We start from the raw sequence: 27,242 nt of genomic DNA, 5'->3' as shown, positions 1-27,242 counted from the left end.
GGGAAGGAAGGAAGGAAGGGTAGAAGGGAGGGGAAGGAAGGGGGTCAGTAAATATCCCACTCACACCAAACAGGACAGGTCATCAGAATATAAAACTGGCAGCAAACTGCACTCCTTACTAGCCCTGATGCTGTTACCTACTTGGGTCACAAAACATCTCCAAGGAAAAAACCAAGTTCAGAGAGCATTTAGGATGCCCCGTGTCAACCCTGAGTTCCCAATATTCTCTTTATTAAGACTTTTCATGCTTTAACATACTGTACAGGGAAAAACAACATGCTTTATATATATGTAAAAAAGTGCCATCTTTATTTAATATGCAGTAAAAAGCCTTATATAAATATTTATAATGCCTTTCTATTGTAACCTTTTGCAAACCACAACTATGGAATTCCTTGGATTTTAATTTTTTAAAAAAAAAAGAAAAGGAAAGGTAGAGTGGTCTTTCGAAAATCCCAAACATTTGAAATGAAATCGACCTCGAAACAAAATCGGTTTCGCAACCTGCTTGAAATGTTCGGAGAAAATGAGAATCGTCTCGAAGGATTGCTGGATTACGGTACATGGTTAAAAAGAGGAAAAACAAATCCTTGCGATCAAAAATGTAAATATAAAACTCAAATTTGTTAGACTTCGGACAGTGTTTAACGCGCTTCAGGCCCGTAGCGTCTGTAAGAACAGAACAACAACATTGTCCTGTTAAGTCCCGCCCCATTTGTGCATGCGTCATGATGTCACTCAAGGTACCGCGAAGGGGTGGGGCTTGTAGGAAGCTTCTGTAGAAGCCCCCACACACTAATGTTGGGAACGCGCGTCCGAGCGAGATCCAAGGGGGTGGGCGAATGAGATTCCGATGGGTTTTTTTGCTTCTGCACATGCGTGAAAGCCAAACAAAATGGCTGAAATCTCTCTAGAGAGTTCCCTCACAAGATTCCGTCAATGTTTTTTCCTTCTGCACATGCGTGAAAGCCAAAAAAAATGGCTGAAATCCCTCTCAAGATTTCCCTCACAAGATTCCGGCGATTTTTTTCACCTTCTGCACATGCGTGAAAGCCAAAAAAAATTGGCTGAAATCCCTCTCAAGATTTCCCTCACGAGATTCCGGCGATTTTTTTCACCTTCTGCACATGTGTGAAAGCCAAACAAAATGGCTGAAATCTCTCTCAAGATTTCCCTCATGAGATTCTGGCAATTTTTTTTCCTTCTGCACATGCGCGAAAGCCAAAAAAAAATGGCTGAAATCTCTTTTGAGATTTCCCTCACGAGATTCTGGCAATTCCCCCCCCCTTCTGCACATGTGTGAAAGCCAAAAATGGCTGAAATCTCTCTCGAGATTTTCCTCAAGAGATTCCAGTGATTTTTTTCTTCTGAGCATGTGCGGAAGCAGAAAAATATCACTGAAATTTTTTGCACGCACGTTCGATAAACAGCACAATGGGTGAACCGGAAGTCCATTTTCCAAACTTCCGGTTTGCCTGTGAGGCAGGTTTTTTGCACTCCCATTTTGCTGTTTTTCTGAACTTCCATTTTTCTGAACTTCCGTTTTTTCCGTTGGGCAGTGTTTTGCAGAAAACCGGCCCTCTTTCTTTTTTTAGTACCCCTCCTTTTTTTCTTTAAAAAGTGAATCGCCTTTATCATTTGGGAGAAAAATGAAAAACAAAACAGAACCAGTCAAGCAATTTCAGGATCTTTGGTACTCAAGGGGACATGAAAATGGCATGAAGCATCGTAGCGACGTTAAATTCAGAAGGAAGAGAAACAAGGGGGGGGGGGAGATGAGCTAATTGATGCCGGATGTGTTGTTGTTGTTGTTGTTGTTATTATTATTATTATTATTTTGCCTTAAGACGTTTTCCAGCGATTTGAGATTGAAAATCTGCCGCTTCGTTTGATTTGATAAAAGTGGCACCTCGCTTCTGGAAACCGCTAAAGGCGAGCCGAAGGGTTGAATTCCAGTTCCGAACCAGTTTGACTCCGAATTACAATCGGAAGGAGTCACTTCTCTTTCGGGGTTAAGACTAAGAAGCCCTGAGCGATAACAGGAAGCCAACAAGTGTGGCCTCAAAACACCCCTCCCCCATTTAAAAATAGCTAAGTTTAAATAACTTTACGACAGCTTATTCCGCCCGCCGTCCTTCCTCCGTAGCAAACCCCCCGTTGTCGGACGCGGCTTCCCCTTCTTTGCGTTTTCCGCACAGGTCGTCCTCGACGTACGACTTAGAAACAGAGCCCAAAATTTCCGTGGTGAAGCCAGGCTTACGATTCGCTCGTCAACCGTTTTGCGACAATCCTGGCCACGGTCATTAAGCAAATCACTGTAGGGGTTAAGTGAGTCAAATGGTCATTAAGCGAATCTGGCTTCCCCCCGCTGCTCTCTGCTGGTGGGAAGGTCGCAAAAGGGATCCATTGAACGCTGCGTCCGTCACAAGTAGTAGTCAGTTGGCAAACAGCTGAATTTTGATGAACGGACATTCCGTATTTTTCAGAGCATAAGACGCACCTTAATTTTTGGTGAGGAACATTTTTTGGGGGGAGGGGGGGGAAATCTTCCTACCAGATATTCATCTGGCTAACGTCCTTAGTTTGGTCAGCTTCAGCACATTCCTTTGTCCCCTGGTGAGGGCTGAAAAAAACCTTATTCCGAGCGAGCAGCAATGAAAAAAAGCCTGCAAATACTTAGGGCTGGAAAAAAATATTCTTTGGAGAGAGTAGCAATGAAAAAGCCTGCAAGCCAGGAAGTGGCAGGAAGGTTGTTAGCACCTTGTTAGGGCTGGAAAAAACTTCTTTGCAGGGAGTAGCAATGGAAAAAGCCTGCAACGATTTAGGGTTGGAAAAAACATTCTTCAGAAAGAGTAGCAATGAAAAAAAGCCTGCAAAGAGTTAGGGCTGGGGAAAAAAATCTTCTTTGGAGAGAGTAGCAATGAAAAAGCCTGCAAGCCAGAAAGCGCTGGGAAGATCATTAGCATCTCGTAAGGGCTGGAAAAAACATTCTTTGAGCGGTTAGCAATGAAAAAAAGGCTGCAAAGACTTAGGGCTGGAGAAAAAACCTTTATGGAGGAGTAGCAATGGGAAAAGCCTGCAAAGACTTAGGGTTGAAAAAAAAGCTTGTTTGGAGCTATTAGCAATGAAAAAAAAGCCTGCAAAGACATAGGGCTGGAAAAAAACCATTTTTGGAGGGAGTAGCAATGAAAAAAAGCCTGCAAGCCAATAAAGAGCCAGGGAAGATCGTTAGTGCCTCGTTAGGCTTTTAAAAAAGTTTCAAAAAAGATACATTCTGAATATAAGATTTTCATCCAATTTTTTTCAGCCTCTTTTGAGGAGGGAAAGGTGTGTCTTATACTCCAAAAAATACTGTAAGTTGGAGCTGTGAGTTGCTTTTTTCAGTGCTGTAGCAGCTTCGAAACGAATTGTTGTAAGTCGAGGATTAGCTATCCTTTCTACCTTCAATAACTGCCCAAGTAAATACAGTGGTACCTCTACCTAAGAACACCTCTACTTACAATCTTTTCTAGATAAGAACCGGATGTTCAAGATTTTTTTTGCCTCTTCTCAAGAACCATTTTCCACATACAAACTCAAGCCACCAAACTGTAACTGGAAAAGGCGGGAAGAAACCTCCGTGGCCTCTCTAGGAATCTCCTGGGAGGAAACAGGGGCTGAAAAAGGTGGGGAGAAAGCTCCGTGGCCTCTCTAGGAATCTCCTGGGGAGGAAACAAGGCCAAAAAGGCAGGGAGGAGCCTCAGTGGGGCCTGTCTAGAAATCTCCTGGGAGGAAATAGTGCCAGAAAAGGCGGGGAGAAGCCTCCGTGGGGCCTCTCTAGGAATCTCCTTGGAGGAAACAGGGCTGAAAAGGGGGGAGAAAGCTCCGTGGGGCCTCTAGGAATCTCCTGGAGAAACAGGCTGAAAAAGGTGGGGAGAAAGCTCCGTGGGGCCTCTCTAGGAATCTCCTGGGAGGAAACAAGGCCAAAAAGGTGGGGAGGAGCCTCAGTGGGGCCTGTCTAGAAATCTCCTGGGTGGAAATAGTGCCAGAAAAGACGGGAGAAGCTCCGTGGGGCCTCTCTAGGAATCTCCTTGGAGGAAACAGGGCTGAAAAAGGTGGGGAGAAAGCTCCGTGGGGCCTCTCTAGGAATCTCCTTGGAGGAAACAGGGCTGAAAAAGGTGGGGAGAAAGCTCCGTGGGGCCTCTCTAGGAATCTCCTGGGAGGAAAACAAGGCCAAAAAGGTGGGGAGGAGCCTCAGTGGGGCCTGTCTAGAAATCTCCTGGGTGGAAATAGTGCCAGAAAAGACGGGAGAAACTTCCTTGGGGCCTCTCTAGGAATCTCCTTGAGGAAACAGGGCCGGAAACGGCGGGGAGAAGCCTCCGTGGGGCCTCTCTAGGAATCTCTTGAAAGGACACAGGACCCAAAAAGGCGGGGAGAAGCCTCCGTGGGGCCTCTCTAGGAAGCTCCTGGGAGGAAACAGGGCCTCCACCCTCCCTGTGGTTTCCCCAATTGCAAGCATTATTTGCTTTTACATTGATTCCTATGGGAAAAATTGCTTCTTCTTGCAAACTTTTCTACTTAAAAACCTGGTCAAGGAACGAATCAAGTTCGTAAGTAGAGGTACCACTGTACGTTGTTGAGGAATAGGACAAGGTTGTTTTCTTACATACAGACACAATCGTTTGAACACCTGGGCAAACCAACCCGTACTTCCAACCAGAAACCAAGTGACCCAAGAGGCAGAATTGACCATGATAAACGTACATTTCGGCAGTGTGGATATAAAGAGGGACGTCGGTTGATTCTTCTCTTCTTCTTTCTATCTCCCTTTCTTTTTTATCTTTCTTTCCATTTCCAGTACCTCTGTTGTAATAAAGTTTTAACAAAAATAATTCGCTATCGATATAGAAGCCGCCAGCTGGCACTGCCAACTAATTGTCCGTAGTAATAAGTCTCGGAAAATTCTAATCCGGTAGAATTCCTTAAATTTGGGGAGAGGGAGGGGGAGTGGTTGAGTCCGCGGGCGCTGGTCGGCGGGAAACGTCAGAGCGGGTCGAGATCGAGCGGAGACGGGTGGGGCTACCTGAGTTCTTCCGCTTCCGGGCCCGCTGCGTCCCTCACAACTTCCCCGCCTTCATGTAAGAAGGGATGGAGCCCCGTTGAGTCAGCCCTTCGAATCGCTTGTAGGTGTAGTTCAGGAAAACCCAATCTTTGGACTTGAAATCCGCTTCGGCGGTATTCGGCACTGGAAGGCAAAAAACAAGAGGTGGCGGTGAGGACGAAGGAGGGGGGGAGGTTTCGCGTGAAAGGCTCGGTGCAAATGGGAAGTAGGAAGCAAGTCCCAAAATTACGCGGTTTGTTATTAAAACCCGTGGGTCCTCTCTGGACCTGGTTGTTTGTGCTGGAGACGTTTCATGACCCAAACTAGGTAACGTCATCGGTGGTAGAAGGGAGTGTGGTTTGCAGAGAGGAGGAGGAGGAAGAGGGAGGGAGAGGAGGGAGGAGAGGAGAAGGACTGTGTGGGTCCTTGGTGCTCTCTAACATGGAAGTTTCCTTGCAGATGTTTATGACCCAACTAGGTAACTTTATCAGTGGTAGAAGGGAGTAGGGCTCACAGGGAGGAGGAGATAGAGAAGGAGGAGAAGGGGAAGGGGAAGAAGAAAGAGGAGAAGGAGAGAGAAGGAGGAGAAAGAGAAAGAGGAGAAAGAGAAGGGAAGAAGAGAAGGTGGAGGAGATGGAGGAGGAAGAGGGGAAGGGGAAGAAGAAAGAGGAGAAGGAGAAAGAGAAGGAGGGGGGAAGGGGAAGAAGAAAGAGGAGAAGGAGAGAGAAGGAGGAGAAAGAGAAAGAGGAGAAAGAGAAGGGGAAGAAGAGAAGGAGGTGGAGAGAGAGGAGGAGGGGAAGGGGAAGGAGAAAGAGAAGGAGAAGAGAAAGAGGAGGAGAAGAGAAAGGGAAGAAGAGAAGGGAAAGAAGAGAAGGAGGAGGAGGTGGAGGAGGAGAGAAGGAGGGGAAGGGGAAAAAGAAAGAGGAGAAGGAGAAGAGAAGGAAACAGAGAAAGAGGAGAAAGAGAAGGGGAAGAAGAGAAGGAGGAGGATGTGGAGGAGGAAAAAGACTATAGGGTCCTTGGGCTCGCTCCTTTCATTCTTCCTTGTGGTTCTCTTCTCTCCCCTCCCTCCACCCCCACTGTCCTCTAAAAATAAGGTATTCTTGCGTCCACGAGTATCCCGCTCACCTGGTTGTAAAATATCAGATTCAGGGAATTCGTCGAAATTGGAGGTGTCGTCTATACTTTTGATTTCTATAGTGATGGCGGCTGGCCTTTCCCTAAAACCGAAATCAGAAGTCACTGAATACAAATCCGTTACAAGCCATTGAATCCTGCTTCAAACCATTTAAAACAAAGCCCATCCCCTCTTAACACAAACGCAAATATATCTGCTACTTCCAGCCTGAATTCATTTGGGGGCATTTCCGGTAGATCCAGGGGAGCAAGCGTTGACCTAGGCTTACGACCCTTTTTCATACTTATGACCAAGGCTGCAGTCCCCAATCTCATAGGATCGAAACTGGCCCAATATATTATTTAATACATACAGTATAATATTCAATATATTATATTATTTTATTTAATTTTATTTATTTAATATACAGTGATACCTTGTCCTTACGAACTTAATGGGTTCCGGGACGAGGTTCTTAAGGTGAAACGTTTGTAAGACGAAACAATGTTTCCCATAGGAATCAATGGAAAAGCGATTAATGCGTGCAAGCCAAAATTCTCCCCTTTCGCTGCAACGGAAGTCCAGAGGTGGGGTTTCCCAGCAAAGGGAGCATCAGTGAAATCGCAGCATCGCAAAAACACCAAAGTCCTCGAAACCCCACCTCCGGACCTTCTGTGTTTTTGTGATGCTGTGATTTCACTGAGGCTCCCTCGCTGGGAAACCCACCTCCGGACTTCCGTTGCCAGTGAAGTGCCCGTTTTTGTGCTGCTGGGATTCCCCTGCAGCATCACAAAAACACGGAAGTCCGGAGGTGGGGTTTCCCATGGAGGGGAGCCTCAGGGGAATCCCAGCAGTGCAAAAACGGGTGCTTCGTTGGCACGGAAGTGGGGCATCCCAGCGGCGGCGGTGGGTTTTTTAAGGTGAAAATAGTTTGTAAGAAGAGGCAAAAAAATCTTAAACCCCAGGTTTGTATCTCAAAAAGTTTGTAAGACGAGGTATCACTGTATTATATTATATTATTTAATGACATTATATTATTTTCTTTTTATTGGGAATAATGGAGAAACAGTACCCTACCCCACCCACCCCCCAAAAATACAATATTTAACAATACCTATCATATGGTTTATGTATGGATTGAAAAATTAAAAAATACTTTTGATAAAGGCCTGTCTATCCAGCGAAGGGCAGCGGTTTTTTTTTACTACCGCTATGGGCGTGGCTTCGGTTTTTTTTTTACTACCGCTATGGGCGTGGCTTATTTTGTGGTTGTGGCTTGCCGGTCATGTGACCAGGGGGTTGGCTTAAAGGTCATGTGACTGGCTTAAAGGTGGCCAACTTGACACCACTCACATCAAGGGTTAGGGTTAGGGTGCCTGGCCTCTCCTCGCCTCCAAGAAATACAATTTCCTTATCTAGTTACTATTACTGAACATCCAAAACATACTATTTAATTCTATGTATATGCCATGTGTACATACATATTACACACAGGCACACAAAAATATACATTATCTACTATATGAAGTATATTGTCTACTATATAAAGCACAGTTCTTCTAAAATTATACACATTCAACCTCATTTACTGCGATAGGAAAAAAAAAAACCCAGAGCCCAGAAGGGAAAAAAAGAAAAAAAAATCACTTTTTTTCTACCTGTTCTGCGTACCTGACCATACCCGTAGGAGCCCATCACGGTCCCAATCCCTAAATTTCTCTCGAATTCCTCCCAGTTTTTGTTTCTCGCTAAACCTACCTGATGTGGGCCCAATCCACCCCTTCAAAAAACGCGTGGCTCTTAATTTCTTCCACTCCATTGCTGCCGACTCTGTTTTCAGAATCGATGCAAAATCTGGAAAAAGAAAGATTTTTTTAAAAAATGCAGTCCTCGATTTACAATTATTCATTTACTGACCCTTAAGATTCTTGGAAACTGTCTCATATTTATAATGGTTTACAGCTTCCCTGGAGTTTTCCCCCCGAACGCCATCACTCTGCTAAACAAATAATTCCCTCAACACTGTCAAACTATTTACTAAATTTGCACTACTATTACTATTAGTTTTTTCTCATCATTCCTATCACCCATCTCCTCCCACCTATGACTGTATAACTGTAACTTGTTGCTTATATCCTTAATATTTTTTATTAATATTGATTGTTTCCTCATTGCTTCTTTGAAACCCTATGACAATCATCAAATGTTGAACCTCATGATTCTTCATGAACGTATTTTTTCTTTGAGAGCATCTGCACCAAGGACAAATTCCTTGTGTGTCCAATCACATTTCACCAATAAAGAATTCTATTGTATTCTATTCTATTCTATTCATTCTATTCTATTCATTCTATTCTACTCCATTCCATTCCACTCTACTCTATCTACTCTACCACCTACATTAAGTGTTGTACCTTATGAACGTAAGGTACCTTGCAATCACACTTGGCCAATAAGGAATTCAATTCTATTCTATTCTATTCTATCCTACCCTACCCTACTCTACTCTATCCTATTCTACTTTACTTTTCTATTTCTATTCTATAAGCTAAGTTTCTCTGTCGAGCGATTCTACCATTGTAGTGTAAAGTTTCTTCCGGATAATGATCAAGCAAACTAGATTTATCAATAGCAGGCTAACAAAATAGTTCATTGAGGGGTTTCTGACCTACGTTAAGGGAAGCCCTCGATCTACTTACTTTAAAATGAGGTCCTTGGCTTTTTCTGAAATGGGCACTTCGGGTGGAAACACCAACGTTTCTTTCCAGTTCATAATTTTTCTATACGTTTCCTGGGGTGTCTCAGAGCAGAAGGGGGGATAGCCTGTAGAAGGACAGAGAACGAGAGCATTGGACTAGACATCAGTGGGTCTCGACCTATTATGTCAACTTGTTATGCTATCCCTCCCTCCTTCCCTTCCTTCATCCCTTCTTCCTTCCCTCCCTCTCCATCCCTCCTTTCCTTCCTTCTTCCCTTCCCTCCCTTCCTCTCCCCTCCCTTCCTTCCCTCCCTCTTTCTCTCCCTTCCTTCCCTCTGTCCCTCCTTTCCTTCCTTCTTCCCTTCGCTCCCTTCCTCCTGCCTTTCCCCTCCCTCTTTCCCTTCCTTCCCTCTCTGCCTCCTTTCCTTCCTTCTTCCCTTCCCTCCCTTCCTCCTTCCTTTCCCCTCCCTCTTTCCCTTCCTTCCTTCCCTCTCTACCTCCTTTCCTTCCTTCTTCACTTCCCTCCCTTCCTCCTTCCTTTCCCCTCCCTCTTTCCCTCCCTTCCCTCCCTCCTTCCTTCCTTCTTCCCTTCCCTCCCTTCCTCCTTCCTTTCCCCTCCCTCTTTCCCTCCCTCCCTTCTCTCCCTCCCTCCTTTCCTTACTTCTCCCCTTCCCCTCCCTTCCTTCTTCCTTTCCCCTCCCTCTTTCCCTCCCTTCCTCCTTCCTTTCCCCTCCCTCTTTCCCTCCCTCCCTTCCCTCCCTCCTTCCTTCCTTCTTCCCTTCCCTCCCTTCCTCCTTCCTTTCCCCTCCCTCCCTCTTTCCCTCCCTCCCTTCTCTCCCTCCCTCCTTTCCTTACTTCTCCCCTTCCCCTCCCTTCCTCCTTCCTTTCCCCTCCCTCTTTCCCTCCCTTCCTCCTTCCTTTCCCCTCCCTCTTTCCCTCCCTCCCTTCCTTCCTTCCCTCCCTCCCTCCTTTCCTTACTTCTTCCCTTCCCCTCCCTTCCTCCTTCCTTTCCCCTCCCTCTTTCCCTCCCTTCCTTCCCTCCCTCCCTCCTTTCCTTCCTTCTTCCCTTCCCCTCCCTCCCCCCCCTCCCTCCCTTCATTCCTTCCTTTTTTCCCCTTCCTTCTTTCTCAATATGGCCAATCCCACCCAGCAACCGGGCAGAGGACTGGTTGCTAAAACTTTTGAACCCCTGCCCAGCTCAGCTTTCCGTGGGGAGGGAACGGGGATTTTGCAGTATTCTCCCCCTGCCACGTCCACCAGGCCACAAAACTGGTAGCAAAAATCTCTTTGAACCCCCACCACTGACCTATCAGCATTTCGTACATGATGACTCCCAGAGACCACCAGTCGCAGAGCTTGTTGTACCCCGTTTGCATGAAGACCTCGGGGGCGATGTAGTCTGGAGTCCCGACGGTAGAATAGGCCTGAAAAAGATATTTCAGAGAAAGAGAGAATGAGAGAGAGAGATTCAAACCACCTTTTGAAAACAAATCCAGGTTTATGTCTTTCCCAAAAAGCAGCAGAGTCTTCCATCTATAGCCTAGGTTCGGTTTTCATGGATTCTCTGAAAAGGGCATTGTTTAGTGCTGTTTACTTCCAATTTCTGCCCAAAAACTAAATAAATAAAAGCCCTGGAGGAAATTGATCCTCTTCCTCCTCTTCCTCCTCTTCCTTCCTTCCTTCTTTCCTTCGTTCTTTCCTTCCTCCCCTTCCTTCCTTTCTTCTTTCCTCCCTCCCTTCCTTCTTTCCTTCCTCCCCTTCCTTCCTTCCTTCCTTCCTTCTTTCCTTCCTTCCTCCCCTTCCTTCCTTCTTTCCTTCGTTCTTTCCTCCCTCCCCTTCCTTCCTTTCTTCTTTCCTCCCTCCCTCCCTGCCTTCCTTCCTTCCCCCCCTTCCTTCCTTCCTTCCTTCCTTCCTTCTTTCCTTTGTTCTTTCCTTCCTTCCTCCCCTTCCTTCCTTCCTTCTTTCCTTCGTTCTTTCCTTCCTCCCCTTCCTTCCTTCCTTCCTTCCCTTCCTTCCTTCCTTCCATCCTTCTTCCCTTCTTCCATTCCTTCCTTCCTTCTTTCCTCCCTCCCTCTCTTCCTTTCTTTCTTCTTTCCTTCCTCCCTCCCTCCCCTGATTATGTTACCCAGTTGGGTCTTGAAATGTCTGCGGGAATACAACCCAAGGACTCCCCAGTTCAAATCTTTGAGCAAAACTCCCCAACTCTTCTAGCATTGATGATGGCGTTACCTAGTTTGGTCACGAAATGTCTTCAAGAATACAACCGAGCTCAGAGAGCGAGACGCAGGCCTTGGCTTCCTCCAACCCTGATACATTTGAAAAATAAATCAATACATTTTTACAAGTACGCTCACCAATTGCCGCCTGTTCTTCTTCCACGTTTCTGCTTTTCGTTTGGAGTTCATGTTCTGAAAGGCTGAGTCACAAAAACAAAGAGCCAGGTGAATGATTCCCGTTTTAACGGCATTATTTAAAAATTCATCCTACTTAGGGGTTCCCGTGCCGGATACGAAAGGTGAGAGGAATGAAGGACGGGGCCTTTTCCATGCTAACGTTTAACAAAAAGTTATTTTAATTATTCCTTTCCTCACTAAATATCTCACAACATAGAATTGCAATGCAATCTTTCTTCTCCTCCATGTCACAAACCCTCCTCCCTTCTAACCCTAGAAACATAGAAGTTTGACGGCAGAAAAAGACCTCATGGTCCATCTAGTCTGCCCTTATACTATTTCCTGTATTTTATCTTAGGATGGATAGATGTTTATCCCAGGCATGTTTAAATTCAGTTACTGTGGATTTACCAACCACGTATGCTGGAAGTTTGTTCCAAGGATCTACTACTCTTTCAGTCAAATAATATTTTCTCACATTGCTTTTGATCTTTCCCCCAACTAACTTCAGATTGTGTCCCCTTGTTCTTGTGTTCACTTTCCTATTAAAAACACTTCCCTCCTGAACCTTCTTTAATCCTTTAGCATATTTAAATGTTTCGATCATGTCCCCCCTTTTCCTTCTGTGCTCCAGACTATACAGATTGAGTCCATGAAGTCTTTCCTGATACGTTTTATGCTTGAGACCTTCCACCATTCTTGTAGCCCGTCTTTGGACCCGTTCAATTTTGTCAATCTCTTTTTGTAGGTGAGGTCTTCAGAACTGAACACAGTACTCCAAATGTGGTCTCACCAGGTGGTGTTACCTGGCTGGGTCGTGAAAGGAAAACAGCTAAGCTATTTTGGAAATTCCAAAAGACTATTGGAACTTATTATCATACATGGTGGGAATGTCACAAAGCAAGTGATTATTGGGGGGAAATTAAACAATGGGCAGAAGAGATCTTAGAAATGAAGCTCAATCCGAAAACACGAATTATTTCTGTTAGGAAATAACCATCGACAAATATGAGAAAAATAAAATATACTTAATGTTACATATTACCGCACCAGTTGCGGCCCTATTTGGACCGGGAGTCATTGCTCACAGTCACTCATGCCCTCATCACCTTGAGGCTCGACTACTGTAACGGTCTCTACATGGGGCTACCTTTGAAAAGTGTTCGGAAACTGCAGATCGTGCAGAATGCAGCTGCGAGAGCAATCATGGGCTTCCCTAAATATGCCCATGTCACACCAACACTCCGCAGTCTACATTGGTTGCCGATCAGTTTCCGGTCACAATTCAAAGTGTTGGTTATGACCTATAAAGCCCTTCATGGCACCGGACCAGAATATCTCCGGGACTGCCTTCTGCCGCACAAATCCCAGCGACCAGTTAGGTCCCACAGAGTGGGCCTTCTCCAGGTCCCATCGATGAAAAAATGTCATTTGGCGGGGCCCAGAGGAAGAGCCTTCTCTGTGGCGGCCCCGACCCTTTGGAACCAACTCCCCCCCAGATATCAGAGTTGCCCCCACCCTCCTAGCCTTTCGTAAGCTCCTTAAAACCCACCTCTGTCGTCAGGCATGGGGGAATTGATACTTTTCCCTCCCCCTAGGCTTATAAAATTTATGCATGGCATGTCAGTATGTATGATTGGTTTCTACATTGGGGTTTTAAATTAACTTAAATATTAGATTTGTTTACACTGTATTATTATTGATGTGAGCCGCCCCGAGTGTGCGGAGAGGGGCGGCGTACAAATCTGATTGATAAATAAATAATAAATAAATTTTAACTGCGGCAAGAATAGCAAATGCCCAGAAATGGAAAAAATAAAGATGCCCCTACAGAAGAAGAAATCTTATTTAAAATCCTAACATGTGCAGAGATGGACAAACCGACGCTAGAGTTAAAGGACAAATTTCCCACCAATACGTCATGCACAACATTTATCATTTAAACTGGGGTTCGCGGTACTTACAGAAGTCACTCGGTGGATTATGCGTAAGGTTTCGGTAGAATTCGGTTCGGTGAGCTTTCTTTAAACCTGTGCATAGCCCAAAATCAGAGAGTTTTACATGGCCCTACAGAAAGAAAACATTACTCATATGGATTAATCCAGATGACTGACGTAAATAGGTACTACTGGGAGCAATTCCCCGATTTACATCTCACTGGGCCCAAGGGCAAAAATTGCAATTCCATCGTGCCTGAGGTATCGACACCCAAATGAGATCTACCTTCTGCTGCACGAATCCCAGCGACCAGTTAGGTCCCACAGAGTGGGTCTTCTCCGGGTCCCGTCAACCAAACAATGGCACTTGGCGGGACCCAGGGGAAGAGCCTTCTCTGTGGTGGCCCCGGCCCTCTGGAACCAACTCCCCCCAGAGATTAGAATTGCCCCCACCCTCCTTGCCTTTCGTAAGCTGCTTAAAACCCACCTCTGCTGCCAGGCATGGGGGAATTGAGATACTCTTTCCCCCTAGGCCTCTACAATTTTATGCATGGTATGTCTGTATGTATGTTTGGTTTTTATATAATGGGTTTTAACTGTTTTTAGTAATGGATTATTGTCATATACTGTTTTATTACTGTTGTTAGCCGCCCCGAGTCTGCTGAGAGGGGCGGCATACAAATCCAATCAATCAATCAATCAATAAAATAAAGAAATAAAGCACTTTTTTATTATTACCGTATTTTGAGGGTGTATAAGACGCACCTTTTTAAAAAAAAAACCAAAAGAAGGTGAAAACTTGGGTGTGTCTTATACACCGAATGTAGGCCCACCCGGCCACTCTCCCATTCTGCCTGCCAGCAATTTACCTCCCTGCAGCAAACAGCCCAGAACTTGTTAAGCCAAGCAACTTCCCGATCCTCAGCTGATCGAGGCTGCAGGCAGGTCCACATGCTAAAATGAAAGTGAAACTAAAGCTGCAAGGAGGCAAATTGCTGGGAGGCAGAGGCAGAATTTTATTTTCTTTTTTATAATTTTTTTTAAAAAAATTAAAATATCTTTATTAGTTATTTGCATATAAAAAACAGACAAAAAAGAAATAATCAAATGCAATTATAAAAACAAGCAAAAAAACCACGAAAAGAAAAGAGAAGAGGGAGGAGAGAGAAAAGGTGAAGAGAAGAGAAGAAAAAGAAAGAAAGAAAGAAAGGAAGAAAGGAAGAAAGAAAGGGGAAGGGAGGGAGGGAGGAACAAAAGAAAGAAAGAAGAAAGAAGAAAGAAAGAAGGGAGGAAGGAAGGAAGGAAGGAAGGGGAAGGGAGGGAGGGAGGAAAGAAAGAAAGAAGAAAGAAAGAAAGAAAGAAAGAAAGGAGGAAGGAAGGAAGGAAGGAAGAAAGGAAGAAAGAAAGAAAGGGGAAGGGAGGGAGGGAGGAACGAAAGAAAGAAAGAAGAAAGAAGAAAGAAAGAAAGAAAGAAAGAAAGAAAGGAGGAAGGAAGAAAGAAAGAAAGGGGAAGGGAGGGAGGGAGGAAAGAAAGAAGAAAGAAAGAAAGAAAGGAGGAAGGAAGAAAGGAAGAAAGAAAGAAAGAAAGAAAGGGGAAGGGAGGGAGGGAGGAAAGAAAGAAAGAAAGAAGGAAGAAAGAAAGAAAGAAAGAAAGAAGACAGGGTAAACTAATCTGTTGACTATCATTATTCACAGTCTTTAAATTACCATTTGAATAGCTGTTTTTACATTTCACACACAAGGTTGCTTTTCTAGATTGTCCTTTTGAATAGGATTGTAAAATATCTCTCACTAGATTTGATGTTTCTTGTAAGTAAAGAATAATAATAAAATTCCCCCAGAATTTTATTTTCTCGTGCTAGACTGGCAAATCTGATATGCAAAGAAGTACCTCAATAACTATAAATGTCTGTAGAATGTTCAAAATATTAGACTTATTTTTTAAAATCAATACATTTTAAATAAATAAGTCCCTAGGGAGTTGGACGACACATAAATAAAATAAAATCAATAAAGACTGCTTTACTATTGTTCTAGACAACTCAACAAAACGAAGGAGCCTTTAAAAAAAAAAAAATGCTGGATCTTTCAAGCCGTGTGGACTTCAACTCCCAGAATTCACCTCCCCGGAACTGCGGACATCCACTTCCGTAATTCTGAGGGATTCTGGGAGTTGAAGTCCACCCAGCTTCGAGTTGTTTAGGAGCATTACACGTCTTGAATTTCTGAAGGAAAAGCAGGATAGAAATCTTAATATTCACAAACTTTGTTTCTATTTTTGACTCCATACTTATTTATTTTTTAAATCTGGATTTGGTTCCAGTAATATCAATCATTCTTTTTAAGATGTGTGGACTTCAACTCCCAGAATTCCCCAGCCAGTATGTGCCTGGGGAATTCTGAGAAATGAAGTCTACACATCTTAAGAGTTGCCAAGTTTGAAAAACATTGATTTTGAATTTTTAAATTAGCCTTGTTAAACAATTGAGCTGAAAGTAGACATAATGTTTATATTGTTCACTATTGTGAGCCGCTCCGAGTCTTCGGAGAGGGGCAGCATACAAATCTAATTATTATTGTTGTTGTTGTTGTTGTTTAGACATTCCGTCTTAGAACAAGGACACAAAAGAGAGGAGGACACGTATGCACATTAGATACCTTGGCATCTAGTAGAAGATTATCAGGTTTAATATCCCGGTGTATAAACCCCAGTTGGTGAATGGCGTCGATAGCAAGCACGGTTTCCGAGATGTAAAACTGTGTTTCTTCCTCGGAGAGCGTGTCCTTCTTCATGAGCAAAGTCATCATATCACCTGAATCAGGGAGGACAAGACACAGACTGTATTTAGATGGTGTTGAAAAAAGCAAAAAGACACACCGAGTTACTTCGGGGCACTTTCTCACCTACGGACAGAATCTTGCCAAACTAAGGTGTTGTGGGTTGGCTCTGGCCCAGCTCCTGCCTCAAGGAATGTGGAGGTGGGTGCAGGGGAAACATCAACATGTCACAGGCCTGTTTTATTGCCGACAGAGTCAGATAGTGACGTTTCCTCGGAAGAAGAAGAAGGTGGTGGGGGTGACGTGGAAGAGGGGGGCTTGGCAGACAGCCCGGGAAGCCAATCTCCATTATCTTCGGTAGATTCGGATGAGGAATTTATTTATTTATTTATTTATTTATTTATTTATTTACTTACTTACTTACTTACTTAATTATTTCTTTATTCATTTCTTTATTTCTTTATTCATTCATTCATTCATTTATTTATTTATTCATTTATTTATTTATTTATTTATTTATTTATTTGATTGATTTGTATGCCGCCCCCCTCTGTAGACTCGGGGCGGCTAACAACAATAGTAGAAAACATCATGTAAATCCAATACTAAAACTAATACTAAAACAATAAAAAAACCCTTATTTATAAAACAAAACATACATACAAACAAACATACCATGCATAAAATTGTAAAGGCCTAGGGGGAAAGAATATCTCAGTTCCCCCATGCCTGACAGCAGAGGTGGGTTTTAAGGAGCTTACGAAAGGCAAGGAGGGTGGGGGCAATTCTAATCTCCGAAGGGAGTTGGTTCCAGAGGGCCGGGGCTAGACCCACGCATGCGTAGAAGAGAACAACTGAAGAACTATTACAGGCGATAGAGAATCCACCTGTGGTTGGGTGGGGCTCACGTAATTAGAGAAGCTGTTATATTGGCAGCGTGCGGGCTTAGCAGCGTGGAGATTATCTGATCGTAGTCGTTGGGAGTCACGGAGTTTGAGAAAAGAAATCCTGGTAAGTTTTTGCCACGTCTGGAACAAACAGTATTTGTGCCGAACTTCACAGTATGGGTTTATTGCTTGCCTTGCTATGGGATTGTAATCCATTACTGCCTTGTTTATTCAAGAAATCCCTTTGAATTCTATAAGGGAGTTTTGCTTCTCTTTTGTTGAGATAAAAAACATTTACTGGACTTCTACTGCGCGTGTGTGTCTGTTTTGAACCAATCTCCTTTTCATTGGAGGCTTGTACTAGAAGCCGGCAGAACAGAAAGTAGAAAACAATCATGGGCTTCCCTAAATATGCCCATATCACACCAACACTCCGCAGTCTGCATTGGTTGCCGATCAATTTCCGGTCACAATTCAAAGTGTTGGTTATGACTTATAAAGCCCTTCATGGCACCGGGCCAGATTATCTCCGGGACCGCCTTCTGCCACACGAATCCCAGTAACCAGTTAGGTCCCACAGAGTTGGCCTTCTCCGGGTCCCGTCAACTAAACAATGTCGGTTGGCGGGGCCCAGGGGAAGAGCCTTCTCTGTGGCGGCCCCGACCCTCTGGAACCAACTCCCCCCAGAGATTAGAATAGCCCCCACCCTCCTTGCCTTTCGCAAGCTCCTCAAAACCCACCTCTGCCATCAGGCATGGGGGAACTAAGATATTCCTTCCCCCTAGGCTTCTACAATTTATGCATGGTACGTTTGCATGTATGATTGGTTTTATAACAAGGGTTTTTAGCTGTTGTAGTATTGGATTTTTACATTTTGTTTTTTGTCACTGTTGTTAGCTGCCCCGAGTCAACGGAGAGGGGCGGCATACAAATCCAATAAATAAATAAAATAAATAAATAAAACTCTAGCAGAGTGATGGCTAAACATTTTGTTATCGTGTGCCAAAAGCACACCCGAAAGCCTCATCTGTCTGATCTCTTTTTCTCCCAGCTAAAGTCTCCACACTTTGCTGTCTCTTGGTCCTCTGGAATGCAGCCCCTCCCTTCTGGGAATCCAGACTACGTTCCACCACAGCTGGTTTTGATAGAGGGGAAAAAATGAGCAAAAACGATACTGTGATCTCTCAGGCCTCCACTCCACCAGTTCACCTACCAAACAGGTGGGATTTAACTGGTTCGGACCAGTTTGGGCAAACTGGTAGCGGCGACCTGTGGGTGGTCCGCCTACCCACTCAGGCACAATATCTATCTTATATCGCTATGTTTGTTGACGTCGCATGCAAGTGGTTAGGCCAGGGGTAGGCAAAGTTGGCTCTTCTATGACATGTGGACTTCAACTCCCAGAATTCCCAAGCTAGCATGATTGGCTCAGGAATTCTGGGAGTTGAAGTCCACAAGTCATAGAAGAGCCAACTTTGCCTACCTCTGGCCTAGGCCAGCGCACCAATGACTCTCAAATAGCCGTTGAAATAATTTCACTGAATGGTTTACCTCCCGGAAGAAACTCCATAATCAAGTAAAGGTTGCGTTTGTCCTGAAAGCTGTAGAACATCTTCACCACCCAGGCGCCATCGGCTTCCACGAGGATGTCCCTTTCTGCTCGGATATGAGCCACCTGCGAGAAGAACACGGCCAATCAAATCAAAGCTGAAGGGGAGAAATTGGTTTTGCGTCCCCAACGGATTTTGTACATAAGCAGCTTTCAAAGTGATTAAACTTTTATTGCCCTTAGGTGGAAGACAACCTTTCCTAACTCACAGGTATAGGGGTGCCTCATCTTATGAACGCCTCTTCTAACGAACTTTTCGAGATACGAACCCGGTGTTTAAGATTTTTTTGCCTCTTCTTCCGAACTATTTTCACCTTACGAACCCAAGCCGCTGCTGCTGGGATGAAGGGGTTTCTTTCCCCCCCCTTTTTTTGAAGAAAGAAAAGGGAGGGGCGGCTTGGAGGGGGAAAGAGTTTGCATTAACAAAAGTAGGAGAACAGCGTGCTTGCAGAGGCACTGAAAGGGTGTCTTTTGAAGAAAGAAAAGGGAGGGGCGGCTTGGAGGGGGAAAGACTTTGCATTAACAAAAGTAGGAGAACAGCGTGCTTGCAGAGGCACTGAAAGGGTGTCTTTTGAAGAAAGAAAAGGGAGGGGCAGTTTGGTGGAGGAAAGACTTTGCAGAGAACAGCGTGCTTGCAGAGGCACTGAAAGGGTGTCTTTTGAAGAAAGAAAAGGGCGGGGCGGCTTGGAGGAGGAAAGATTTTGCAGAGAACAACGTGCTTGCAAAGGCACTGAAAGGGTGTCTTTTGAAGAAAGAAAAGGGACGGGCGGCTTGGAGGGGGAAAGACTTTGCAGAGAACAACGTGCTTGCAGAGGCACTGAAAGGGTGTCTTTTGAAGAAAGAAAAGGGAGGGGCGCCCCCCTTGCCTTTCTTCCTTCCCACTCATCCTTTAGCCTAGCCTTGCTTCTTCCACCCGCCCCCTTTAGCTGCTCCTCCCTGCCCTCTGTTAGCCTCCCTTCTAAAGTTTGGGATTTTCCTGAAGGATTTGCACGCATTATTTGCTTTTACATTGATTCCTATGGGAAACATTGTTTCGTCTTACGAACTTTTCACCTTACGAACCTCCTCCTGGAACCAATTAAGTTCGTATCATGAGGTACCACTGTACTCAGTATAGTAGGCTGGAATACAATAACCCTCATCGGATTGTCTCCTACCCTTCAAAACTGGAGACATCTGGGTCTACTGCTTGAAGAGAATATTTTTATCTCAGAACTGCAAAGCCCTTGGTGCTCCCTGATTTGGGTTGTTTGGACAGTACAATTGTCATAAGTACCATGCTTTGGGGAATATAAGACACATCTTTTTACCCCTTAAAAGAGGGTGAAAACTTGGGTACATCTTATACACTGAATGTAGCTCCACCCTTTGGCCTCTGCCTCCCAACAATTTACCTCCTTGCAGCAAAAAGAACAGAGCCTGTTAAGCCAAGCCACTCATTATCAGCTCCCCGACCCTCAGTTGACTGAAGCTTGTAAGTACTATGTACATAACTGGTTGGGTTTGGCAATATAGAAAAGCAAACCAACAATGCATGCTTAAATGTATTGAAACACTATTGCTTTAAAAGTTAGTGTTACGGATTTCCATAAGAGGGCGCCAGAAGCGTGATTCTCTCTCTCTGACTCTCTTAGCTAATTCTATTATATTATCTGTGACTGCTGTAGTAGAAACTGTGTATTAAATGCTGGTTTGTGTAACTGTAAACTGAACAAGTAAGATTTATAGCTTTGTATTTGTATTGACTGATTTAACTATGTATGAATAGGACTGTTCTTGACTAAGATATTTGCCAAAGTCAATAATACTTTATACACTTAGATTTATCTGGCTTGTATTACTAAACCATTACTCGTATCTCTGGTCTGTGAGATGGATATCTGGATATCACATTGGGCTGGTCAAATGAGTCCAGGCTGGTGCAGTGGTTAGAGTGCAGTACTGCAGGCTACTTCAGCTAACTGCTAGCTGTAGTTCAGCAGTTCGAATCTCCCCACCGGCTCAAAGTTGACTCAGCCTTCCCTCCTTCCGAGGTGGGTCAAATGAGGACCCAGATTGTTGGGGGAAAAGACACTGATTCTGTAAACCGCTTAGAGACGGGGTGTACAGCTCTATGAAGCGTTATGTAAGTCTAAATGCTATTACTAAATGCTATGCCTTTAAGACATGCTTTAAAGTTATACAGTGATACCTCGTCTTACAAACGCCTCGTCATACAAACTTTTCGAGATACAAACCCGGGGTTTAAGATTTTTTTGCCTGTTCTTACAAACTATTTTCACCTTACAAACCCACTGCCGCCGCTGGGATGCCCCACCTCCAGACTTCCATTGCCAGCGAAGCGCCCGTTTTTGTGCTGCTGGGATTCCCCTGAGGCTCCCCTCCATGGGAAACCCCACCTCCGGACTTCCGTGTTTTTGAAATGCTGCAGGGGAATCCCAGCAGGGGAATCCCAGCAGCGCAAAAACGGGCGCTTCGCTGGCAACGGAAGTCCGGAGATGGGGTTTCGCAGTGAGAGGAGCCTCAGCGAAATCGCAGCATCGCAAAAACACAGAGGTCCGGAGGTGGAGTTTTGAGGACTTCAGTATTTTTGTGATGCTGTGATTTCACTGATGCTCCCTTCGCTGGGAAACCCCACCTCCAGACTTCTACTGCCAGTGAAGCGCTTGTTTTTGCGATGCTGGGATTCCCCTGCTGGGATTCCCCTGCAGCATCGCAAAAACACAGAAGTCCGGAGGTGGGGTTTCCCATGGAGGGGAGCCTCAGGGGAATCCCAGCAGCGCAAAAACGGGCGCTTCGGCTGGCAAAAGGGGTGAATTTTGGGCTTGCATGCATTAATCGCTTTTCCATTGATTCCTATGGGAAACATTGTTTTGTCTTACAAACTTTTCACCTTAAGAACCTCGTCCCGGAACCAATTAAGTTTGTAAGACAAGGTATCACTGTATTTGGAAACAGAAAAAAAAGATCTTACTTGCTCTTTTTCCAGCATGTCGGCTTTCCTTAATATCTTCATGGCGTAAATATGGCCCGTGTCTTTTTTCTGAACTAATCGGACCTGCGGATTTAATTATTTTATTATTATTATTATTATTATTATTATTATTATTATTATTATTATTATTATTTATTAGATTTGTATGCCGCCCCTCTCCGTAGACTCGGGGCGGCTTACAGCAACGATAAAAACAATATATAATGACAAATCTAATAGTTAGAATCTAAAATAACAATAATACATTTAAAATTCTAAAAAAACCCAAGGAACCTCAATATATGAAAACATACATACAATCGTATCATACACAAAAAGCTACACAGGCAGGGGGAGATGTTTCAGTTCCCCCACGCCCGACGACAGAGGTGGGTTTTAAGGAGTTTACGAAAGGCAAGGAGGGTGGGGGCAGTTCTGATCTCTGGAGGGAGCTGATTCCAGAGGGTCGGAGCCACCACAGAGAAGGCTCTTCCCCTGGGTCCCGCCAATTAAAAAGGGAGGCTTTGAGTTATGGACTTGCACGTTTGAAGCGCTAATTCAAAACAAGCATGCATAAAGTTATTTCCTTTCCGGTTGTTCTCAAAGCCGATGCGATCCTAAAATTGCATTTAACAGACGATACAATCAAGATCGAGGGAGGTATTAAGACCACTCTGTAAAGCCTTAGTAAGACCACACCTATAGTACTGCATCCAGTTTAGGTCACTACAGGATTAAAAATATGTTGAGACTCTAGAAAGAGTGCAGAGAAGAGCAAACAAGATGATTAGGGGACCAGAAGCTAAAACATAGGAAGAACGGTTGCAGGAACTGGGCATAGCTACTTTGATGAAAATAAGGACCAGGGGAGACATGATAGCAGTCTTCCAATATTTGAGGGGCTTCCACAGAGAGTGTTCTGCCTGACTGGCTCGGCACTGTGTAATAGTCCAATGAAAAGAAATCAAACACACACGTGCTCTGCTAATCAGCAAACTTGTATTAGATAAACAAAAATAGCTTACTCAAAAAAACAGTTCTTAATGTCCAAAAACAATGCAAGGCTTACTTCAGCCGCATACAAAAACACAGGGAAAAAGAAACAAAAACAACCTGGAATGAACCAAGACGTTTCAGGAGTCCTTTTGAATCTTTGGAGCAAACAGCAAGTCCCCGAGTTTTCACCTCCCACTTCTCTGAAAAAGCTGGGTTGAAAACTCCAACGGCACAGAAACTTCGAAGCAGGAACCACAAAACAACACAGATAAACAGCCACAGTTTGCCTTGGCCCCTGTTCCCTTTTTATCCCTTTAGCCCTCATTAAGGGAACCACACCCAGCCCAGGTGCTCCTATAATGACTTATAATACTTCTTAAAGCGATCCCTTCTTTGCATAGCTCTTCGGTTACGTAAATCAATACATTGCTCTGCAGACGAACTGAGTGAGGACAAACTGTCCGAGTGACTGCAGGCCAAATCCCCTGGGCTGTCTGCTGAATCCTCCTGGCTCTCTGCCACATCTTCCTGGCTCTCTGCCACATCTTCCTGGCTCTCTGCCACATCTTCCTGGCTGTCAGCCAGGCTTTCACATTCACTTTGTGCCGCGTCTCTCCCATCTGTGGGAGCAACGGCTGGCCCAGGCCCAAACACAACAGAGAGGAAGGCGTCAAGCTACTTTCCAAAGCACCTGAAGGCCAGACAAGGAACAATGGATGGAAACTGAACAACGAGAAATTCAACTTGGAAATAAGCAGGAGTTTTCTGACACTGAGAACAATCAATCCATAGAAAGGAAGTTGCCTTCAGAAGTTGTGGGAGCTTCGTCCCTCAAGGCTTTCAAGAGGAGACTGGACTATCATCTGTCAGAAACAGGTGTAGGGTCTTCTGCTTGGATGTGGGGTTGGACTTGTTAGTATACTGTAGGTAACTATGTTGGGTGTTGCAATACAGAAGCTAAGAATGTACGTTTAGGACTGTACCTTTAAGAGTCATTTACTGGTTGGCCATAAGGGGGAGCCAACGATGTTCCTCTTGGGGGAATTTATACTAGAGAGTATAATATATATTATATATTTGCTCTGTGTATATTTTGCTGTGTGCGATAACCTGCTTTGTAAACCATTATTAGGATTATATGCGTGTGATATTTGGACTGTGTAACTACAAAGCTTGCTTATTTATTTATTTATTTATTTATTTAGTTGGTTGGTTGGTTGGTTAGTTAGTTAGTTAGTTAGTTAGTTAGTTAGTTAGTTAGTTAGTTAGTTAGTTAGTTAGTTAGTTAGTTAGTTAGTTAGTCCAATACATAATACACATCGAAGAGAATAGATATGTAATAATATAAATAAAGAAAAGAAGAAAAGATATAAAAGTATAGGTGAACATATTTGAAAGGAAGAAAAGATAAATGAGATAAGGAGAGACAATTGGACAGGGGACGGAAGGCACACTGGTGCACTTATGCTCGGCCCTTATTTGCCTATCGGTATATAATAATATTGTTCTATTTAGTACTAAGTCTGATTCATTGACCGACTAACCCACATTGCTACATTTACTCTGCTTAAAGTTTGTCGAAGGTTTATTAAATTACCTAGACATTCTAACAGGACTAGATGACCCATAAGGTCCCTTCCAACTCTATTCATATCTGACATCTGATTGTGTAGTATCGATGTTTTAATTATTAGATTTGTTCTGTATTGTTTTATTGTTGTTGTGAGCCGCCCCGAATTTTCGGAGAGGGGAGGCATACAAGTCTAAATAATAATAATAATAATAATAATAATAATAATAATAATAATAATATTTATTGGATTTGTATGCCGCCCCTCTCCGCAGATGTTGTTGTTGTTGTTATTATTATTATTATTATTATCTGCTTACGATCCTTCCAACTCTGTAATTCTGTTCATTCCTTCGGTGGTGACCTTCAGTAACTTTAATTATTATTATTATTTATTATTATTATTTATTAGATTTGTATGCCGCTCCTCTCCGAGGACTCGGAGCGGCTCACAACAAGAAAACAGTACAAATCCAATAGTTAAAAACAATTTAAAACCCATTTAATATAAAAAACAGTCATACATCTCAGAAAAACCATACATAAAACGGAAACGGCCCAGGGGAATCAATTTCCCCATGCCTGACGGCAGAGGTGGGTTTTAAGGAGTTTGCGAAAGGCAAGGAGGGTGTGGGCAGTCCTAATCTCCAGGGGGAGTTGATTCTAGAGAGTCGGGGCCGCCACAGAGAAGGCTCTTCCCCTGGGCCCCGCCAGATGACATTGTTTCATCGACAGGACCCAGAGAAGGCCCACTGTAGAACCTAATCGACCACGGGGATTCATGCGGCAGAAGGCGGTCCCAGAGATATTCTGGTCCGGTGCCATGAAGGGCTTTGCAGGTCATAACCAACACTTTGAATTGTGACCGGAAACTGGTCGGCAACCAATGTTGGTGTAACATGGGCATATTTAGGGAAGCCCATGATTGCTCTCGCAGCTGCATTCTGCACGATCTGAAGTTTCCGAACACTCTTCAAAGGTAGCCCCATGTAGAGAGCGTTGCAGTAGTCAGTTCCTGCCAAAGTTATCAAGAAAACCTACCAGGAAAGATTTCTTTAAGGACGACCACTAACCTCGCCAAAGGCTCCTCTGCCGATCACCTTCAGGGATTCAAAATCGTCGAGGCCCAACCTTGTCCGCTTCAGCCTTAAAAACTCAGTTTCTTTGCGGGCGTGCTGAGATCTCCGGAGCTTTTTCTGGGAGGGGAGCAACCAAAACGTCGTCTTTAAAAAGTCTGGCGCCTTTTGAGAAACCATTTCTAAACCACAAGATGGCATTCGAGACTGATTGAACGGGAGGCTTTCTGCTTTTTACTGAGAGCGAGCGAGCTCTCTCTTGTCTCCAGGGCTCTGCACCAAACAAGCCTCATCTTACATGGATATAAACAACAAATATAAAGTCACGCGCGATCAAGCCAGTCCTAAAGTCATGATTTAGGAAGAAATGTTTTTATTGTTCTTTTTATTAGTATTATATTTCTAACTGTTTGTTAGCCGCTCAGAGTCCATTTAGGAGTGAGCGGCATATAAATGTAAGAAAGAATGAATGAATGAATGAATGAAAGAAGGAGGGAGGGAGGAAGGAAGGGAAGGAAGGAAGGAAGGAAGGAAGAAAAAGATAGTGAGAGAGAAAGAAAGAGGGAGAGAGAGAGAGAGAGAGAGAAAGAAAGAAAGAAAGAAAAAACAGGAGAAAGAAAGAAAGAAAACAGGAGAGAGAAAGAAAGAAAGAAAGAAAGAAAGAAAGAGAAAAAGAAAGAAAGAAAGAAAGAAGGAGGGAGGAGGGAGGGAGGGAGGAAGGAAAGAAAGAAAGAAAGGAAGGAAAAGATAGGGAGAGAGAAAGAAAGAGGGAGAGATAGAGAGAGAGAAAGAAAGAAAGAAAGAAAGAAAAAACAGGAGAAAGAAAGAAAGAAAACAGGAGAGAGAAAGAAAGAAAAAAGAAAGAAAGAAAGAAAGAAAGAAGGAGGAGGAGGGAGGGAGGGAGGGAGGAAGGAAAGAAAGGAAGGAAGGAAGGAAGGAAAAGATAGGGAGAGAGAAAGAAAGAGGGAGAGAGAGAAAGAAAGAAAGAAAACAGGAGAAAGAAAGAAAACAGGAGAGAGAAAGAAAGAGAGAAAGAAAGAAAGAGAAAGAAAGAAAGATGGAGCGAGAGCGAGAGCGAGAGAGGAATTATCACACTGCAGTTCCTTAAATACAAACTATGTGTGAAAATATTCTGAATTTTTTTCCCCTTACTGGCCCTTTATTTAGTTATTTTGTTTGTTTGTTTGATTGATTGATTGATCAATTTGATTTGATTTCTATGCCACCCTATTCCTCAGACTCAGGGAGGCTCACAACAAAGTAACATTTAACAGGTAGAAATCTCAATTTAAAACATACTAAAACCCCAATTACCTTTCCTCCATTTACCTCTACCTTCTGTTGAGTTTATTCGGGCCGATATTATTAAAACAAACACACACACACACATAAATTTTGCCCGTAAGTTCTGAATCGCCCAGGTTTGCACCCATCCTAAGCAAACAAAGCTATAAAAACTTTTAGCTTTGTGAGTGTCGGAATTACCTCTTCGTCTGCTAAGCCTTCTTTCTCCATGGCTACTTCAAGTTTCTTCTGCCTAAGTTGGAAGTACAAAATCACGTGTTATGAAACAACCAACATATTTTTTTTTTCCGCATGCCAAAACAACTCGACATAGTTATTCCCCTGGGAAAGTTACTCAAGTGAACACGTAATTCCCACAGCACTGTCTTATCCCTAAAGGTATGTAACCTTGTAGTATGACGGCATCATCATTATTATTATTATTACTGTATTATCCTTCTCATCTTTTCCTATTGCCTAACTCTTATTTGTATCTTACGACTCTCATTTTGTTGCTTGTATCTTATGATTTAAGACTTTGCTGCTTGTAGGGATACTGAGAGCTTCTCAACAAACTCAAACTCAACCCAGACAAGACGGAGTGGCTGTGGATCTTGCCTCCCAAGGACAATTCCATCTGTCCGTCCATCACCCTGGGGGGGGAACTACTGACCCCCTCAGAGAGGGTTCACAACTTGGGCGTCCTCCTCGATCCACAGCTCACATTAGAGAAACATCTTTTAGCTGTGGCGAGGGGGGCGTTTGCCCAGGTTCGCCTGGTGCACCAGTTGCGGCCTATTTGGACAGGGAGTCACTGCTCACAGTCACTCATGCCCTCATCAC

General features: G+C 43.9%; 1 protein-coding gene across 1 annotated transcript in view; it reads right to left on the bottom strand.

The window, feature by feature from the left end:
• Window positions 1-4,707: 4,707 nt before the first annotated feature.
• STK38L (serine/threonine kinase 38 like) overlaps window positions 4,708-27,242 on the bottom strand; it is a 44,643-nt gene continuing 22,108 nt past the window's right edge. Inside the window, exons 3-14 of the mRNA XM_070755081.1 lie at window positions 26,601-26,652; window positions 25,113-25,235; window positions 21,474-21,557; window positions 18,442-18,565; window positions 15,884-16,038; window positions 13,253-13,355; window positions 11,250-11,311; window positions 10,202-10,319; window positions 8,897-9,020; window positions 7,956-8,051; window positions 6,209-6,300; window positions 4,708-5,224 (exon numbers count right to left, since the gene is read on the bottom strand). Coding sequence (XP_070611182.1) covers window positions 5,097-5,224; window positions 6,209-6,300; window positions 7,956-8,051; window positions 8,897-9,020; window positions 10,202-10,319; window positions 11,250-11,311; window positions 13,253-13,355; window positions 15,884-16,038; window positions 18,442-18,565; window positions 21,474-21,557; window positions 25,113-25,235; window positions 26,601-26,652 — 1,261 coding nt within the window. The 3' untranslated portion in view covers window positions 4,708-5,096. The remainder of the gene's footprint in view (window positions 5,225-6,208; window positions 6,301-7,955; window positions 8,052-8,896; window positions 9,021-10,201; window positions 10,320-11,249; window positions 11,312-13,252; window positions 13,356-15,883; window positions 16,039-18,441; window positions 18,566-21,473; window positions 21,558-25,112; window positions 25,236-26,600; window positions 26,653-27,242) is intronic.

Source organism: Erythrolamprus reginae, chromosome 6, assembly GCF_031021105.1.
Source record: "Erythrolamprus reginae isolate rEryReg1 chromosome 6, rEryReg1.hap1, whole genome shotgun sequence".
Taxonomy (NCBI): domain Eukaryota; kingdom Metazoa; phylum Chordata; class Lepidosauria; order Squamata; family Dipsadidae; genus Erythrolamprus; species Erythrolamprus reginae.
This window is presented reverse-complemented; position numbering and strand designations above follow the sequence as displayed.